Source organism: Columba livia, chromosome 3, assembly GCF_036013475.1.
Source record: "Columba livia isolate bColLiv1 breed racing homer chromosome 3, bColLiv1.pat.W.v2, whole genome shotgun sequence".
In the NCBI taxonomy this organism is placed as follows: Eukaryota; Metazoa; Chordata; class Aves; order Columbiformes; family Columbidae; genus Columba; species Columba livia.
In genome coordinates this window covers 46,234,316-46,254,268 of record NC_088604.1, presented here as the reverse complement: position 1 = coordinate 46,254,268, position 19,953 = coordinate 46,234,316, and the positions used below count along the sequence as shown (strand labels likewise).

At 38.3% G+C, this 19,953-nt stretch overlaps 1 protein-coding gene across 3 annotated transcripts in view; it reads left to right on the top strand.

Moving 5' to 3' along the window:
• The window catches only part of PREP (prolyl endopeptidase), a 108,059-nt gene that overhangs the window by 36,920 nt on the left and 51,186 nt on the right, over window positions 1–19,953 (top strand). For all 3 annotated transcript variants that reach the window (XM_065056608.1, XM_065056607.1, XM_021297228.2), the window contains exon 8: window positions 17,114–17,305. In XM_065056608.1, coding sequence (XP_064912680.1) covers window positions 17,114–17,305 — 192 coding nt within the window. The remainder of the gene's footprint in view (window positions 1–17,113; window positions 17,306–19,953) is intronic.

Genomic DNA, 19,953 nt, shown 5'->3' with positions numbered 1-19,953 from the left:
CTCACAGCAGTCAATAGGAAATTGAAAGTGTGGACGGGATCGTTAATAAATTTTGCTGTACTGCAGGAATTTGGTCACTGCCGAATTCTGTGTTGGAGGTAAACTGAGAATCACTTCCAGACGCTGGATATGTTAGAAGAGATGAGGGACCATTAGCTGAAACTCCTGCGTTCCAGTGCTCCCCTGCAGCTGTTATGTGGAAAGAGTGTGTGAAATGAGGGTCCTCATGATGATTCAGTACATATGAAATACAAGTAGCCCTCTGGACAGGTCTGGACCTCTTTGCTGATTGCAGAGGATGTCCATGGCTGTTAGCTGACATGCTCCTAAAATCAGAGAGAGGGAAAGAAAAGAGAGAGACCACAAAACTGAAGGCCACTTTCAAAAATTGGAGTGGGAACATTCCTCCCATGACATTTCAGAAAAGTACAAAGCTGAGGTGAGAGAGAAAATGACCTGATTAAGATATGGGTGTTTGTGGAAGAAGATCTCTGAAAAAGAGAACTAGTTGCAAGACTATTTGAGTTATTAGTTATTTCAGAAATTGTACTGCCTGGCACAGAGGGAATGAGGAAAATTGAAAAATAAGAGAAAATGTTAAGACATAGCTAGCCTAGCATCTAGGAAATACCACATCTGTTATGTTTTTAGGACAGAGTGCTTTGACAGTGAAGCTCCAATATAGTGACCTCAAAGAAGAGGTTAAATAACATTAGATTAGAAAGAGGAGAGGCTTTCATTATTTCAGTCAAAATGCCTTTGCATCCTAGAGATACTTGCTGAGGACAAATAGTCTCAATTTGCAACTGAAAGCTGATGGTGATATTCACTAAGCTGGTGACTGAATTGTTGAAGATAATTGACCAGACAAGGCTTCTGTCAAATATGCCAGAGACAGGGCTATGATTTTTGTAATGAGGAAAGAAAAAATAACAGAGCTGGTAACTAAGGGAAAGGACCTAGTACATGGAATAGACCTCAAAATTGAAGGGGCATGACTGGTTTTCAGGCATTAGAAATGGTATTGTAGTAATTCTGTATTTAGATTGTCTTTTTTTTTTTTTTTTCTTCCCTCCTTCTTCTGTCATAGACCCTGGCCATCCCTGTTCCATATGACACTTCCAGTGTTTGGACCTGTCCTTTAAAATCCAACAGATGCAAAATTCTCTCGTTATAGGAGTCTGTTTTATCCTGTTAAATTTCTTTGAAATGCATGAGAAATTAAATAACCACTTGACCGTGACAAAATAAGTGCGTATGTATGTACTGAAGGACTGAAGTGACACTACCACTGTAGAAGCTCATGTGCTCAATGTATGATGTTGCTCTACAGCAGCGTCCTGGCTGTAGCAGCCCAGATAAATAGACTGATCTGACTTCTCTTTGTCTAGATAAGGCAAAACAAAAATGTAATAAACTGTTCCTATTCCAGACATTTTATAGGCATGTTACGTGTTGCTGGCTTTCCTCTCACTGAGTAGTAATGTTCTGGTCTCGAGGTTTTTGTAATAAGTGAAAGATGTTTGTGTTGCCATTAAATGATCCATAGTTCGGATCCCTTCTGTGGTATGCTGTACAGCTTATTTAGAAATAGTAATTGCTTTTATAATCTTCCTCATTTTAAGAAGGCCTGAAGAAAAAAAGAAAAAACAACTTGGAAAATTCCCTATGATCTGGCAGTATATATTATAGATTGTTAGCAAAAAGAGGTAAACTTTTTATTTCATTTTGTTGGAGTTCTTGCTGATTCTTGTGGGACAATCTGGTTTTCCCTTTCAGCCCCTAAGATGGAAAAGGTGTAGACTTATTTATTTACATTACCTAGATATCCAGTAAAAACAGGACAGGTAATTGAGCATAAATATGGAAAAAGTTCACCATTTAAAGAGGAAAAAAAGGTTTAACAGCTTTGTTGTTTTGTTTTTTTTTCAATTGGATGTGCTTATGCTGTTGCATTAATCTTTTCAAAAACTTCCAGAAACCATTGAATTTAATTTGAATTTACAGAGGAAATCATCTTCTTGCTATGAAAACATGATACATGTAAATAAGAGTAAAAAGGGAAGACTACACATTCTGTCCATCTGCTGGGGAAAGAAATATCTGAACTCCTGTAAGCCTGTTACAAGCTGCTAATATATTGTGTTGCTTAATAATTCCCACAGTAGCTGATTCATCTCTGAATTCACAGTCATCTTCTGAGTTCTGTCAGGCAGGTATTTGATAAGTGTTTTTTATTTCCACACATGAAATATACAGTTTCATTTTGCATTCCTGTTTCTTCTTTCTTTACTAAGGTGGATTCCCCTTCCCTACCCCACTTCACTCTATCCTGCAAATTTAAGCAAAATAATTCAACTGGACACTGTGCAGTCTGATGGAAAAAGACCAATAAAATAAAACTTTGCTCTGAGGAAACAGATCTCTTAACATATAGGTAAAATAAAAAAATAAAAAATTTTACCACATTTCTAATATACGCTAAGTTAGAAACAAATTTCGCAGATGAGCTAGGCAACCTTAATTTTAACAATAGCATATCTACTCCACTGCAATGTAACTTTCTAAACCATGATTTTACAGTATAAATAAATTCAGAACTATGTGAAATTTGTTGATACCATACTTGAAATATTCCAAAAGAATATAACCCCCTCCTGTATGTCCATCTGTGTGCTGATTTAGACTAGTTCAGCTAAAACAAACCCCAAAGATGAATATAATAATGAAAAACTATATCATAATATCTATACTTGACAGAGAAGACTTGAAGTTGTATATGCTCATATGAAATCTGTCACCACCCAGCTTTTAAGTATAATATAAGTGGTAAAAACAATGCCTCACCCTCCAGAAGGGCAGAATAATATTTTAGTTGTTTCTCTGTCTCTTATCCCAGATGGTACTGGGTTTTTTTGTGGCTCCTTTAAGGTTTCCTTTTAGCCCACTAGTCTTGTTTTCTGACTAATAGTCTGTCAGGCAGTGATGCTAAATCAAAATGCCTTGCTGTTTTTGAGGTGTCTGACTTAGGTTTTAGCTCACATACCTTTAGTTATCTTTGTTGTTTTAAATAATTTCCATTTTTTTTCACAGAATGTGTTGCTTTCATTTTCAAGAGTGGGAGTCATCTTCAGTCATCTTGCTAGTGAAGAAGGATTACTGTACTGGGCCTTAAAATTAAGGAATATAATGTGTATTTCTGTGTTTTATCCCGTATCGGATAGTTCTGTAACATGATCTGGACATTACAACGCAGAAATATTTCAATATTTATATTTCAGATTCTTTGCCACCCCGTGGAACCTGCAGTCCTGAGCTACATTTCCATTCTATAAAATTCAAAGAGAGACAGGGAGCACAGAAAAGGATGCATGATAACCTGCCTACTGAGCTACTCAAGTTAGGAAATAGGCAGTGTTGAGCTGAGAGGGACTGAGAGTTGAAACTACGTGGGATGTAGGTACTCCATGTTCAATAAGTAGCTGAGGTATCACAAAATATGCAAGAAGTGGTGTTTTTCCTAAAATGGCATAATGTGGAAGACACATACTGTGTCTTTACTTGACTGTGGATGTTGTCTCTTGGGATGAGACTCTGTTCACTCCATACTTTGCCTCCAGCTGAGATTCTTAACTTCGATATTATATGTATTTTAATCAAATCAGAATCTAAAAAATGACATTTTAAGTGCTCTGGGAAAACATGTTCCTTGTGGAAGTCATCTGCTGGGATGTCTGTCACCTCTGTGCATTTCAGTAAAGTATTCAAGGTGTCAACCAATCCAGAGTAAATTGCTTTGATGTAGAGGAAACCTCTGGCTGAGCTTTCTCACAAGTTAGCTTTTTATGAAACATGGTTTGTGCAATATTTGCCACTTCATTATTGCTTTCATTAACTTCCTGCACAGCATGAGTTGTGGCTTCTCTTTGCCTGTACACCCTTTAAATTATAAGTCAAGAGATAATGATATAATTGAAGACTCTGTGCAAGCATGACATTTATTTTATTAGTTCTGCTGTACTGAGGGCAGTTGTATCTTGTGCATTCATTGATTCTTGGTATGTTCCAGTGGCTGTGGACCAGCAGAAGTTAACTTGCCCTGTGGTGGGCAGGAAATTATCTTGACTCTGAATGGAGATCACATCTAATAAATGAGAGTAGGCCATTTCTAAATATTTGAGAAAGTTTAAGGATTTTACTTGCTTATTTCTACATTTGAAATTTTAAGTGTGTCAGGTTGCCCTTCCCCCTTTACTGTATATGATTACTTATGATATTTTGTCAACAGCCATAGGTTAATTGAATGTTCAGTGCGATCTTCTGTAATAATCCTTGTCAGTTTGTTTTCCCCAGAAGATAATCTACACAGCAGTGTTTCTGTTTCTTTCCATGAACATCACAGGGAGCATCTGAGCATCTTTTCTGCTTCTCAGGTTAGCTAAAATGTTATTCATGCTTCCTTTTGCCCCTTCACAATCTTTATACTGTATACAGGCTGAGTCATTTTCCTCTTCAAATATTCAGTTTGTTTGCTAGGTTTTTAAATGAGCTATTTGTGCCAAGAATGCTCCTTTTCAGAATAGAAAATCACTGCGATAAGTAACTTATGACAAATACACATCTATTTTTTATGAGAATTTTAAATTAGTCTGGATACATAAGAGGTTTGGGGGATATTGTTTCCTGTACTCCCCTGCTGCCGTGTGCATCTTGTGAATCCCACCAGGTTAACCCAGTTTGTGGCTTAGTTTTTACCACAAAACTCTCCATGTTAGAAATCACTACGTTCACCAATTGGAACCAAATACACTTTAAAAAAAAAAAAAGCTTTTATTGTCTCATGTCAAAGTGTTTTGCAAATACTTAATTCCTCAAGACTAGATACCTTTAGTTATAATTCACAGTGTTGTGGCAAGATGATACCGAGAGAAGACACAGCTGGGCTGTTCGTTAAGCTTTTGGGGGAACTACATTGCTGTACTCTGCTTCAAGCAGCTGTGGGTAGTGGCACTTTTTCTTTCCTGCATGCCTCTTTGGTTGCTTACGTAGTGGGGTTTAGAAAGATGAGGTTCAGCCACTGAACCAACTAATGCAGTTTAGTTTTGCTTTATGAAATTCCAGTAGCAGAGGTGCAACAGCTGTACGTTGTTTGAGGAAGGACAGCACTGGGGGTTCACGTCCAGAAGGTTATCCCTCCTTCAAGACTTCCCTACTTATCTTGCCAAACTGTGAGGATTTTCAAGCCTTGACTCTTTCAATATTTGAAAGTGATCTAATGCTAAGTGTTTCTTTTCCTGGTACCTGAGCACAGTTTTTTACTATTTTATCAAACCTGTCTTCCAGAAGACAGACAGCACTTGACTTTGCTTGTATGTTGAACCAGTCAAACAAGTCAAACTTCTCTCATTGATCACTTTGCTTAACTGTTGTTCTTCATATACCTGAAAATGCCTCATATTAGCCAAACAGCTGGATACACAGTGATAAAGTAATTATATATTAGCAAACGTTGTTGTACACCTTACCAAAACAAACAAACAAACAAACAAAACACAACAAAAAACCCACCACCAACAACAAAAAAACACCACAAATGAAAAAACAATGGTGTTTTTTCTGTAGCATGTCTGTCACTGTTTCTGTGCCTGGTAATAATTTTGGTTTTCCCTCTTCTTGAGAAATTGTTTCTTTTCTATTAGATTGTCAGCCTTGACTATTTATTCTTTTGACTGTGCGGTTTGGTGCAGGAAAGAGGGAATTTAGCACAAATCTGTTGGCGTGCAACAAGAGTAAATGAAAGCTCTTTAATCAGCCTTGGCTATGAACTTAAACCAAGATGACATGGCTGATCGGTCTTGTTGAAGTTGTTAACGTTGACCTTTTTCTTTGTTTTGCATTAAGCTAGCTGCTTGGAAGCCTAGTAAAAAAATCAGTATCCTCTTGTTGTGAGCATCACAGAGCTGATTTATGAGTCACTGACTCAGAGCTCTGAGCAGAGCCCCCCTTTCCTCTTCTGGGGGAGCTGAAGCATGAGAACAGAGAGGAAAAGGAAGGATATAAGGCAGCCCGGGGAGCAGAAGAGGTAGCTCTCATTATAACCTCTGGGCACACAGAAACTGTGAAAGGTTGCTGTGTCTTCTGGAATGCAAAACTTTGAGAGGGATGGCAAGTTGGGAAGCACAGCCCTGGTTGTTGGGTTGGAAGGGATTGCACCAGCCAGGAGCTCAGCACACGTTTGTAGAAGTTAAAGGCATAAGGAGTTTGGGGAGAGAGGAGAGTGGTTGGGGCTGTTAAGCTTGGGTGCTGACTGGACTGCTTGGAGACTGGCAGTTCGTGTCTGGTGGGAACAGTGGGAGGTGGTGGGAGGACACGTATGCAGGAAGAGGAGCTGGTGTAAAATATTTTAGAGCCATTGGCTTGGAAAGATGCAATAAAAATGGAGAAAAAAAATGAAGTTCACAGTTTGCTTGTTACTTAGTTGTTGTCCGCTGGAAGGGCTTTGTACTGGACTGGCAGAGACAGGTTGCAAGAAGGAATTCAAGAGCAGGCTTATCAGCCATAGGAATTTTTATTTTGTTCCTTTGTTTAAAAGGTTTTTCTTTTTTCCCCACATTGAAGAAAGCGTGTATATGGCTTGAGGGCAAGTGGAGAAACAAAGGTCATGTTTGTCCACTTCCTGTTGAAAGTAGGTTTCTCTGGACTTTTGTATTTTAGTTTAGTCTTGCCATTTTTAAGACTCTCTAAAATAAAAAGCAATGAACAGTGCTATATACAGTAACATCAAATGGATGAGTCAGTATGTGCTGCGTAGCCTGAAAAAGTGGATCAAAACCTTTGTAATGAAAAAGAACAAGAGAAAAAGGATAGTGAGGAGACAGTAGACATCAGCTAGAAAGTGGAATGTGGTGGGAGGGAGAGTGCTCTTCATTTTTTGAAAGACTTTTCTGTCATTGAAGTAACTTAAAAAAAAAAGGATTAAAAAATCAGTATTGAAATAAGGCCGTTGTATCCTAGTTCCCTAATGAATAGGGAGAAAAAAAAAAACAGCTGAGTCTCAGAAAATACGTAGAAGCCTCAACAACAGAGTGTTTACATTAAGAAAACAGTTTCACACACAGAATCACAGAATGTTAGGAATTGAAAGGGACCTCGAAAGATCATCCAGTCCAATCCCCCTGCTGAAGCAGGAACACTGTTTCATATCCCTTAAGTGGCAAGTCCAAAGAGCTTTTATTTCAGTGTATTTTTTTTAATTGGAGGCAAATAATTAGCAATAAAAGTAAATAGTTTGCTATTTGGGCAAGGAGAACTTTATGCTACCAGTGTCTAGCTGGACATGACATTTATAAGTAGTATTCACTATGAAGTGTTTCTTAGATTATGTATTTGTGCTTTGTGTATATTAGAGAAAGCGCAGTGTAAGAGAGATACCACCTTTGGCTCTTGTTTTCCTGTTGCTGTGTTCTGCTGCATGAGGACATATGCTTTGTTTTGAGAGAGTTATAGCTTATATATTCTCTTCTGTCTTTCGAGTGATCATCCAAATTGAAGTAAAGTAGAAGCCTTGAAACCGATGGAAAAATCTCTGCTCATAAAAATGCTTTATTTCTCTCTTCTGGGCTGATCTTTGATATATCTGGACATATCTAAGCATTTTAACTCATAGGAATAAATATTGCCTCCTTACATTTATTTATTTTTTAAATTGCAGATATATTAACTTTCCATCATCATTGAATAGGCTTCATCCATCATCCACAGGATGAGTGGCACTGAGAGCACAGTACAAACACAACAAAGTTGCGTTCCTTTCAGGGACATCTTAGTACCTCCACCCCAGTATTGCCTCCTCAGATGTTCATAAATGAAGTCAGGTCCCAAGAGATTAAGAGCTCTTACTTTCAAAGAGAGTCCACATTGTTTGAAAATCTCTCTTGCCTTTGGAGACCAGAGACAGACAATTAAATTTTTGTGGCTGTGAAGAAAGAGGCAAAAAAGCGTAGCTGCCTGGCTCAGAGTGAGACCTTGAGAGGAAGCAAAGCGTTACGTGATTCAAAAAGAAATTAGATTCTGATATGGAGTAGATGACTGAGTGAAGGGCTGTGCTGTGCCATTCATTTCCAAGGATACATTATGAACAAACCACGGGGGCCCTGAAACTATCTCTTCCAATTTGAAACACATTGTGTACCATGAGATTACCTGTCTTCTATTGAACATAAAAACTATTGTGGATTAGTACTGTGACAGACTCCAGAGTAAGTGCCCCGTTTTCAAAATCTCCTCTCATAGAGGATACTTGAAATTTGGAAGCCTTTGAGTGTATGGATTTTCAGAGTCTGAGAAGACTCTTAAATAAAAGTTTGAAGGATCTGACTTGCTTTAGTGAGTCAATATTCAGCAATGAAGATGTGCTTCTGCATGAAAACTCAAGATACTTTTTGTATGGTGACTGCACCCTCAAACATGCAACCTTGTGCAATTAAGCTGGTGACTGCTATGAGTAGCTCTGAAAATTACAAGATTAACCTTCATCTGACTGTCAACATAAGTGTTACCTTTGCAGGTTATAAACTTCTTTCAGTCACCATATCCACCACCATGCCATTGTTTGTTTTTGTTAGTATTGTGGGACACCAGAAAAGGATGATGACTATATATAAACTGTTGTCATCCTAAACACCTTGTAGTTCCTGTCCTCAAGGTCTCTGTGATAATGTGAAATTTTATAGTAGTGATAAAACTTTTCATATTATTTTAAAAAATAAATTCAGCTCTATTTAGCATCCACAGTAACAAGCACAGAAATTCTGAGATGAAAAAAAATTGACATTGAAAACATCAGAAATAGCACTATCTTTTTCCTTAAAATTACTTTTTTGTGTCTAACTGCGTGGTTAGTTACTAAATGAGTTACTTGTTGGACTAACTATTTTCTAGATACCAAATACCGAGAATAAAATGTAAGGAGGAGTAGCTACACACAAGTATGATCTGTCAGCCCCTTATGTTTTGCAGCTGGATTGGTCGTGGGTTGTGTTTTTTTGTTTTGTTTGCTGCTTATTTAAGCAAGCTGCTGGTAGAGCAAAGCCAGAGGTCTCAGAAGGACTAATGTCTGTATAATGGGGTAGCTGACTCACAATTTCAGAGTACTTCTGAAAAGGAGTCAACAGTTGGCAGGTGCAAATCAAGTGAAGATGCAGAGTTGATGCAGCTGCTGATAGGGGAAGGAGGAAGTGAGAGATTAACATCAGTGTGGTGGCTCAGGGTTTGCAGGTGAAGTAAAACTATTTCTGTTAGAGGTAGTGTAGCTGGTAGAAATCTAAGCACTGAGGTTCTTGGGTAGCTTTATGCTTTCAGGATAGAGCTGCTGAGACAGATTGGGGGGATGGGCACGATGCATCAATGTATAGCCACAATCTGCTCTTCTCAGCTCTCATTTCATATAGGAAGTTGCTGTACTCCACTATCTGAAAGCTGTGTACTGCAGCTGTTGTAAAGCGATCTCCATTTTTTTAACATACTCTGAAAGATGACAGCAGCATAATACTGGATTTTCTGTTATATCTAAATATCCAACAATCATCAGTGTGAGATACAGGCTGCTCTCTGATATGGTGGGAAATATAGGGGGAATACACTCAATAAGTACTTGTAGGGAATTACAGCCATGTGACATGCAGTAGTTGAACATTTCCTTTCTTGGATTTGCCCTGTACACTGTAACAGGCAAGAAGAAAATACAAAGGGGAGAATACTAAGAGGAGATGTGAGTACTAGAGAAAACTTAAGCTGCACTGTGAGATTTGGTTTGGTTTGTTATGCCCTGTGATGAAGGGCTTTATATATCCTGTGGTTAAGATTTGTGGACATGGAAAGAGTTTGCCAGGTACCTCCAGCAAGTGAAACAGCTTCTCAGTTACGGATTGACAGTCCAAGGGCAAAAGATATTTCTCTGCTGTAGCAAAGGTCTTATAAACTTGACATATATATGTGTCTGTACACATAAAAAGAGAGGCACAGGTATATACAAATACCAGTATACCAATGTATTATAGATTTTAAGCCATTTTAAATGTACTGCAGGCCATGTAGGTAAGTTAATATTGGAAAATGGAATCTGTGAAAGATGTAGATTATTCTTCTTTATGAAAATAAAATTTAGGGAGTAAGAGCTTTGTCTTCAATGGGAAACATAAAAAGCAGAAATTGAGGGAGTGACTTATTTTAATCCATTTTCTTGAGACTGGAAAAGAAAAAAAATAATCCACTAGCAGAGTCCTAAATTGTAGAGTTTAACTATTGATTTCCTTTTAGAAATGAAGATGAAAAAAAGAATCCAGAGTTCAAAGAGTAAATACAGAGACTTCATAAAATTTACCTTAAAAATACAGTGAGGTAAGAAGGAAATAGTATGATGACTGAACTAAAACCAAGATTTTTATCTTCACAGGATTTAAGACCTTACGTAGAGACACATTCATTTCTGTTTATAAAATTTTCAGTAAAATATGTTCTTCTCTTACATGAATGGGGAAAACACAGAAAATGAAAGTAAATAAATTGAAAGTGCTTAATAACGTATGTACCCATGTGACTTCTGCTTTTATAAGGCTTTTTTGAAACTGAAAGTGTTAAGGCTGTGAAGTTATTGTCCTCCTATGTCCTACTAGAATGTGCTGTTGTATATATGTGTATGTTGATTAGTCTGTCAGTAGCAAAGTATTTAACTAAACCAGCATGTTTCTCTTCCGTCTCCCATGTTGCTAGTATTGAATGCATTGATCATTCCAGTTTAGGAGTTGAATGTGTTATAATTATAATGTAAAACATACGTAAAACCCATATGCCCTAAAGTTACAGTTGTGCATGTAGATATTCTAAGTGGATGTTGATAGATACATATATATGGAATCGCAAAAACAGAATTACACTGTTTTTAAGGCTTTTCTGTGAGCAGATTGCATTTAAAGGCATTTTGGGTTTGATTTGTATTTCCACTCTGTTTAAAAAATCTTTCTATTGAAATAATTGAGCAAACTATCATCTTTAAGATGAAAGACAAAATGAATTCCAAGTAACTGTTGAACAGCTATCAAAATTAATTCAATTTAGAAAGTCATGCCTCTAGCTAAGTTGGAAGCTCATTTGTTAAGGCTGAAGATAACCGACCTGGTTGGTTTGTTTTTTCACATATTTTTAACATTCCATTTATGATTCAGAGACACATTATGCATTTAAACTTCAGTGCCTCCTTGAAAAATCAATTCAGAGTAAAATCTAAGAATTGAGAAATCATAATCTTTCCTTGAGTAGAAGTTTACCTGTTTAATGCATGTAGCATAATGAAATTTGGTGTTCCTGTTTGGGTAGAAAGCCTGTCCCATCATCATGAGACAAACCTCTTGGTATTGAGAACATTTTGTGAACTGTTGAACAGTGACTCTCAGCCACTCTATCCTTTCTGTCTGAAAGAGGGTTGATAACAGGCTTTCTCTGATCATTCTTACTGTTATAATCCGTTTATTCAAATTAGCTTCTCCTATAGTTGCCATCGTTCAGCTACAAACCTGCTTCATCACACAGAGAGCTCACAGCAGACCAGCAAATGTTTGGCTGCGTTCAGATGCTGGTACAAGGTTGAGGGCTTAATCTGTGATGCTTACTGATATAATTCCCCTACTGTGGATCCAAACATTTTGTTTAAAAGTTCTGTCTGTAGGCTGTATGTTGCTTTTGTCCTAAACGTTGCAGAAAAAGGGCTAGCTGTGTAGGATTCTGATTTTCTGTTGTGTGGCATGGCTTTAGTGTCCATCAAATAAAAGTTATAAATCCTCTACCTTCAGTTCCTATAGTAATGCAATTATTTGATGATGGATAACTGGCTGGTATAAAGTACATAGGCAAAAGCATCTATAGCTCTTCAGCAATGTGTTTTAGTGGAAGGACTGGCAAAGAAAAGGATTAGGTTATAGCAGCAGTATACAGTAAACTGTCAAGATCTTCAGCCTCATGCTTTTCTCATGTATAATTAATGTCTCATTGTATGCTTATGTGGATTAAACTCTGAAGTCTTCAGTTACTCTGGTGTGAAGGATAAGGGTGCCTGGACCACAAGTGCCACTTCTCAATGACTGTCTTCAAAGACAGATCTTCTCAGATGGCTGCTGGTTTTTCACCTTCCCCCTCCTCTCCTTTCTTTTAAAGAAGTATGAGCTTAGTGCCCATCCTTTGCCTTACTTTTGGAGGGGTTTTAGAAGTCATAGACGTATTGTTCTTTTTGTTAGTAAGAAACTGTTTTTTCTGGGTTTGAGAATGAAGCAAGAATCCTTTACCTGTCTCTAGTTGATGGTAACCAACCTTCCATTCATGGGCCTTGGTGCCCTTTTTGCTGGAGACCTTCAGAGATGGGGAGGAACTGGTTTGCATGAACTGTTTGGGGGTCAACAGACCATTCCCTGTTTCTGAGACCCTGTAGTCCCTCACCTGTTTTGATAACTGGGTAGATACATGCATGCCACAGGACACAGTGCATACAGTTGCTTTTGGTCAGGCACGTAACCAACAAGAGAGTATATACATCCAGTCATACGATGGGTTGTGTGCATGTATGTCAGGCCGTTTGGTAAGAATGGATGTGCTGATCGTATGAGTTTGCATTTGTGCAATGGAGAACTGGCTGTGGTCTGTGACCCATCTAGGTCCAGCATCCTTGCTCTGACAGAAGATCTAGGCACCACAGCTCCCTATCATTTATTGTTTTATATACTTTGTCATGCTTCTGTGTTTTCATCTTTAATGTAAGGCAAAAGATATCTTCATGGGTCGTTTTATATGAGAACTATATTTTAGACCTTTTATCATTACTTCTGGTCTATTTTGAACCTCTGTTTGCTGCATCTCGTCTAGCTCCTGGGAAGACTGTCAGTCATCTACCACTGCAGGGCCCTTTCCAGGTGTCTCTTGTCTTAGTGAAACCATATAGTTCATCTCTGTATCTCCTTAGCTATGTCCAGTTACATAAGGCATCTGCTTTTTTGAGTATGGCTGTGTATTCATTAATAACTCCACTGTTTTTCTTAGGTTCCTTGGGAACTGATGGATGACTTAATGTTACAACAAGTTACTTGAAAGGCTTTGTGTTGTCCCATCTAGATTGTGTGTAGATATCTTCATTATTCTTCCAGAAGTTATAATGTGAGTCCTCCATAATCAGCCACACTCTCCCACATCTGCACTGCATGCTAAATCGCTTCTTTGCTTACCTCTGATTGCTGGAACATCCTCTTCTGATGCTTAGATAACAGCTCTCAGCCTGGCTCATTCAGCTTCTGTACAAGTGTACGCTGTTCCACCCGTACAAAGAACGTGCTGTAAGGAAGTGAGCACTGCTTGAGGCTCTAAATGTATAGTTCACTGCGCTTTTGAATGTTCGACCAGTTACTATAGAATCATCCATCCTAAATTCAGGCCAGGTGAAAGCTGCACACAGGTACCTTTCCTAGTATTCAGTAGTCACACACGTAAACAAAAGACGCTAAGGAAAGGAAATTATACTTAATCTACTTGCACAGAGTTTGAATTGGAAATGCATGTCTGTGTCCCTGTCTAGGCAGGCTTGTAGATGTATTCTTGACACAGACAGAATCTTTGATAACGGATGCTTTACACTTCAAGTTGTGTTCATTCAAGCAAAGTCTCCTCATGTAATATGCTGTCTTTAATAAAAATCTGCCGTGTCCACTCCCATGGGCCTTTTGGGTACCACAGGAAGCAGTTTTATGAAACAAGCAGAACCAGATTAAGCAGTTAGTGCTGTGGAAAGAAGAGTTGTCCCATCTCCATAGGCTCATGGATCACCTAACATCATCCCCTCCTGTTGAGTCACCTGTCTGACCCTGTGGTTAGGTGATTGCACTCGCTAATCTGTCATGGGGGAAAAAATGTATAGTAGAGAGAGATTAGTTTTCTTCTAGGTTAGCTAATTTAATCAGCTTTACTGTTCACTCAGGCAAATGCCAAACCAAGCGTGAAGGTGGAGACATGCTGATGGAGGAGGAGGGGGAAATGGGAGGGTGCAGCGTTGCTGCAGTCAAGCTTATCTTATGGCTCATTGCTAGTGACAAATGTTGTTGCTCCTCTTCAGCCTCTCTCTGCTGCTGCCTTGTGCACGCTGGCTGCCCTGTGCACAGTGACACTCCTCTGCTCCTCTGCCCGGCAGTGAGCTGGTTCAGGCAACAACTTTCTTTTGTGGCACAGTTTTTGGGTTTGTTTTTTTTTTTTTAAGTCATTTTACCCATTGAACGAGCTCACTTCTGGGGCAGATGAGCGAAACAGAAGCAGTGAGCTTGAAGTAATGTGAAGAAGGACAAATTCCTCTGTGGTGACAATGAGGCGCCAGCTCAGCTCACAGCAAGGACAGAGTGCTTGGCGTGGGGGCATTGCCGCACCAGTGAGCTGCATGGACCTGCTCTCCCTTCTGCTGCCACTGGTGTGACTGGGGATAAATGGTTCTCCCGACAATCACTTTTTAGCCATATTAGCGCCCAGAGAACTGGCTGTGCTGGTCACCAGGCTGTTACCCCTGGCCCAAAGGAGGGCTAAGCAGGGTGCTTGAATGTAATGCTGGAATATCCCTTGCACTTACGGGCCGCAACTGGATCAGCTGCAACCAGCTGTACAGGTGCATCCTCTTTTGTCTGATATCTGCCTCTCTGCAAAGTGTTTCTTCCTCTGATTAAAGATACAGCAGGTACTCTGTACAGTAGCAAACATACCTGATCTCATACTGGTCTCTTTCAGCTGCCTATAATTGCCTCGTTACCACCTTAACTTGGACTAGATATTGGCATATTTAACCACTTCAGTGAGACCAGGGTTTGGGAATAATTCATCTGCAATATTTGTCTTCTAAGGACTATATAACATCCACTTTAACAAGATGAAAGCTCTTGATTTTGTAATAACAACTTAGTGTATCCCTGTAGAATATCAACTGTTTCGCTGTTTTACTACCTGCTCATTTGGGAGCGGATGAACAAGTTGCACAGCAGCAATGTAAATCCGTAATGTCACATTATTGTCCTTTTTCTTAGTGGAATCCAACTTTTGTTGCAGTCATGGAGACTACAGTTATTGTGCACATTTACCATTTTCAACAGTCTGGGGATTCCTTTTTATGAAGTCTTGTTCTTCTTCAGTAGAATGGTTTCATTTCATCAGATACTGGAATACAAATGTTCCAATATTGTTATGGTGTTATACTGCAGTTAAGTTTTTATTTACTAGAACACTTGTGCGTGTGAGTTGAGATCTTAAAACATTTTCACTAGTGTATATCAGAGTTTGCTGTAGGCTGGATTTTCTTAGTTTTCCCAGGCATCAAAGCAGGTTTTTCTCTATAGAACTCTGAGCAACTGAAGGGACCTAGCAGGATTTTTCTTCAACATAAGATCTCTTCAGAAGGACAAAACTCTAGACCTCAGTGGAAACCAAGATTCGACAAGCATTTGGTTCACTCAGAGACAGGATACTAAGTTGGCTGGATTGTCTGGAAAGTTTGTTTTACAGCAGTATAAAAAGTAGATTTAATTGGCTAATCTATTGCTTTACATGAAGAGACAGGGAAAATGTTCTTAAACCAAAACATCAATTAAGAGATAGGAGCTTTATGAATGTATTAGGCCTGGCTATCCTCTCTTATTACATTTAATGGGTTTAAAATGAGCTTTGCCATCTCACTGCTTCCTCAGTTATTATTTTCTTTTTTAAAACTTAGAGTAATTACAGGTCAGCTATGATCTACTTCCATTATTCTACTCAGCTTTTAATATTATAAAATAATCTGATGTGTTGACACAAACATTATATTATGGAGTTTCATGAACAGATTTATGCACAGTTGATATGGTTTTACTTAAAAGCGAAGACCCAACCTTTAGTTTTGGGAAAGAGGCAGGGTGAGCATGGTTATTTTAAGATATAAAAGCTTTAATTTGGCATATCAATAAGGATTCTGATTTTTCAGCATAGCTGATGTATGAAGTTTGACTGATAGGTTGGGTTGTAGATATAACAAACGTATTACATAACTGATCTAGTTTTGCTGCTTTTTCTTTCTAGTAGCCTCTAAACCTATTGCAAAATATTAAAATGTAAATAAAAAGTAGTGGAGTCTTTCAGTCCCAAATCCAGGCTGAGTCAATACTAAGACTGTGGTACAGACTGCGTAAACTGAGGCAAATCGTATCTGAGAGAAGTCCACCTCCGTTAGTTGAGTGTGATATTCTAGAAGGTCAATAGGGAAAACGCAATTTCATTCTTCACAAGCCCAGAAGTTAACATTTTAGCTAACTGTCTGTAGTTGTCCTTTGGTGGTGACAAGCTTCTGCAGAACAACACTTCAGGAGTATTGTTTCTGAAGCAACAGGGAAATTCCCGATACTGAAGTTTATTTTACTTATTCAAATAGCATCTTTTCTATTCCGTGGGAAACTCCGAGCTTTTAAGGAGAATGGAAAACTTCCCACTTTAAGGAAAAGTAATTTTTTTTCAGAAAGAAAAAAAAATTCTATAATTAAATAGTAATCTGAAAAAGCTATTGAAAATAAAATTGAGCTCAAAAGTTTAGTGCAGAGATTTAGACTCAGCTACAACTCCTCATTCCAAGTCTATAGAAGTTGGAGCTTGTGAGCTTCATTGGCAAGAACGTGATGTGGTCCGTGTTGTTGGCTCCACAGCAGTCAGTGTGATAGAAGCACTTCTGTAGCAAACACCTGAGATTTCCGGCAGCCCCTCAGGAAAGCTGGTGAAACACTAACCGTACTTCTGTGAGTATTCTGTGCATATTTTGCTAGAAATTCCTCAAAACCAGTATGTTAACATGTCTGTGAATGGGCATTTTCCCACTGCAGCCTAGGAATCTGGAGAATCCTTTGATAGTTCTTAATACTCAGTGCATATTCAGCCCCTTCCATAGCTGTTCTTCTTCTGGTCATTGCCGTTATTCAATGAAGAGCCTACAGCAACTGTCAGGAAGACTTTGCCCTCAGTTGTTAACAGATTTTTTTGCTTCAGGAGGTGAAGAATTTACATGATATGTTTGATCTTGCAGGAATTCTTCAATGGGTGAAGCTGATAGATAACTTTGAAGCTGAGTATGAGTACGTCACCAATGAAGGAACAGTGTTCACCTTCAAGACAAACCGCCATTCTCCAAATTACCGGTTAATCAACATTGACTTCAGTGACCCAGAGGAATCCAAATGGAAAGTTCTAGTCCCTGAACATGAAAGAGATGTTCTAGGTAAGAGTTCACGTCAAGTAAAAGATTTTCTGTTCTGCTTTTTTCAAATTAATTCAGAAAATAGCCTATTGAATGATCTTGTACAGACTTTTTTTTTTCCCCCCTGTGTTTAAACTTTGTTTAGGATTTGTGATTAAAAGACTTGCTGAGACCTGAAAGATCCAGAATCTATTTCTCTCTGTCTAACGTCCTGTGTGGCCATAGTGAAGATGCTTCATGTGTCTTTGTTTTAGTTCTGTGTTTGTAGGAATTGAGGGCAAAGTATTTTCCTGCTTCATGTCAGTATAGTAAACATTTACTAGACAGTCATAGATTACAGCAAGAGGGACTTTGTAAGCAGAAGGAAGGGAAAGAGCAAGTCTGGCAGTAGTGTAGCACACTGTGAATCGAGTTGGTCAGAGTTTGAGGCAGGATTTTCTGGTTTTCCTGGGATAAGGGAAGACAACTCTTGAAAAATGGTCTCAGGAAAGCTGAAGGACATTGAAGCCCCTAAGCATAAAAGCAAGCTCAAAACACAAATCTTTGGGTTTGGTGTAATTAAAATAAAGGTGTATTTTTTTAATCGCATTTTTGGGGAAAAACTTAGCATTAGTTTCAGATAATGCAGAAAAACCTCCTCTCATCTGTTTTTGACAGATTCTCTGTGTACATTTATGTAGTCTGCTCTCCACACAGTGCAAAATAGTATTATGATTTATCTGATTAGCAAAACTGTAGCTATTCAAAAAGACTCAAACCTTTTTTTTTAATTAATCCATCTTTATACAAATTCATTCACGTTTGCTACTTTTTTCTGGTGAAGAGCTGCTTTGTAGGAATAGAATTCTCTGCGTGTGTGTGATTGATTTGTTTGTTCAGCGATTTATAAAGTGGGACCAAGGTGAAGAATTGACTTAGGAATGGCAAGTGTCCAATCAGAATGAGACAGAAATATGTGATTGACATGAAATGTGGTTACCGTGTGTGGATTTACCTGAGATGAGGTCTAGACAGCCAAAGGAGCTTTGACCAGTGGCTGTATAAGCACTGGCTATATATTCTTTCCTAGAAAGGTAAAGGCTACATCTGTTCTTCACTGCACTGCAGTATTTAGCTCAACTCCATTTTGTTTTCTTTCTAAAGGCAAAGTTGTTCTGAGTTCATGTTTGTGCACATGCAAAAAAAAAAATTTCATGCATACAACGCTCCTTTAATGGATTATACGTGACAGCCTTGACTATACAAACATAACAAGAACGGTATTTAGAAAACTGAAAGTTCAGATAAATGGGTTTGCTGAGGGCACTGGACTTCAGACTGTAAACATAACAGGCATTCAGCTCTTAAACACTTGAAGGCAAACATCATCTGTCATATAAAACCATCAGAGTGACTTTCAGAAGTCTGTTGTGTATCACTAAGCTTCCAGTGTATTTGAATGTGAACCCAGAGTAGGCAATCATGTCCACTTTTCTCTCTAGCTTTTTAAAGTGCTACGTAAAGGAATCAGATTAAATTAACAAATAAAAATGTATCCATAAGAAGATAAGTAGATCTTAGCGCTACAGTAAAGTGAGTTTAAATTGTTCATTTGCTTCTTTGTGGCAGACACTTGCAGATTAGTGTTGTATCCTCAAAACCAAGATAAGGGAGTTTTATCATGTTTGGGAGGTTTTAGCCCTGAATAAATGTAAGTAAATAAATAAACCAAACACTTAATGAAGTCAGCAAGCAAGCTTGTCTCTATGTCATGTTGGTTCAATCATTCCAAGATTTTCTTTAGAAAGATGTAATTATAGCAGAAAGCAGTTAATAATTCATTGTCTTTAAAGCCTTACAGTCAATCAAATTCGATTTTGTGTGATGCAGAGATGACAATGTAACGAAACGCCTTCTGCAAAAGCTAGGACAGCAGTGATTCAAATGGTAAATGAGTGTTGCTTCTTGTCCAGTTTTACATATGTGTGGGAGTGAGTCTTTACCCAGATGTAATTAGCTGTGTCAGAATTTCCTTATAAACATTATAGTTAGTGATGCTCTAGGTCACAATCGATTTTTACTGGACTATATGGATACTCAGCTCAGAGATCTCCTATTCTGGTGTGATCTGCCTGGTAGCCACAGCCTTCTTCATTTCTATGTGTTGACTTAGATTGAGTTTCATAAAAGCTGGACCATGCACATACAAAAATAGATTTATTTATTAACAATAAATGCAGGTTTGAGAATTACGAAGCTCTGCCGCTGTCTGTCAATGGCAAAAAGAGAAATTCCACAAAGTATCGTAATGCATTCTTAGGGAAGATGCTATAGCTAATATAATCTAACAAAGAAATACACATCTACAAGGCAGTCTGAATGTCAGTTGGTTTCTGCAACATATTATTCAAGATAGACTTTTCTTATTGGCTTTAACCTTTTTGTTTTCAGAACTGTTTATAAATTAACTAATTTGGGAAATACAGGGGAAAAAACCCAAACATATTCCTTCAATGATGTTATACACACACCTCACTTCACAACCCCCAGCAGAGATTTCACACAGAGTTGAGGTAAATGTACATCTTTCTCTGTGAGCTGAGGGGAAGAAATAAGTGACAACTATTTTAAAATCAAATTTAAAGAGGGTCACAGAACATATCGGGGTGTGATGAGACTCATTTCCCCCC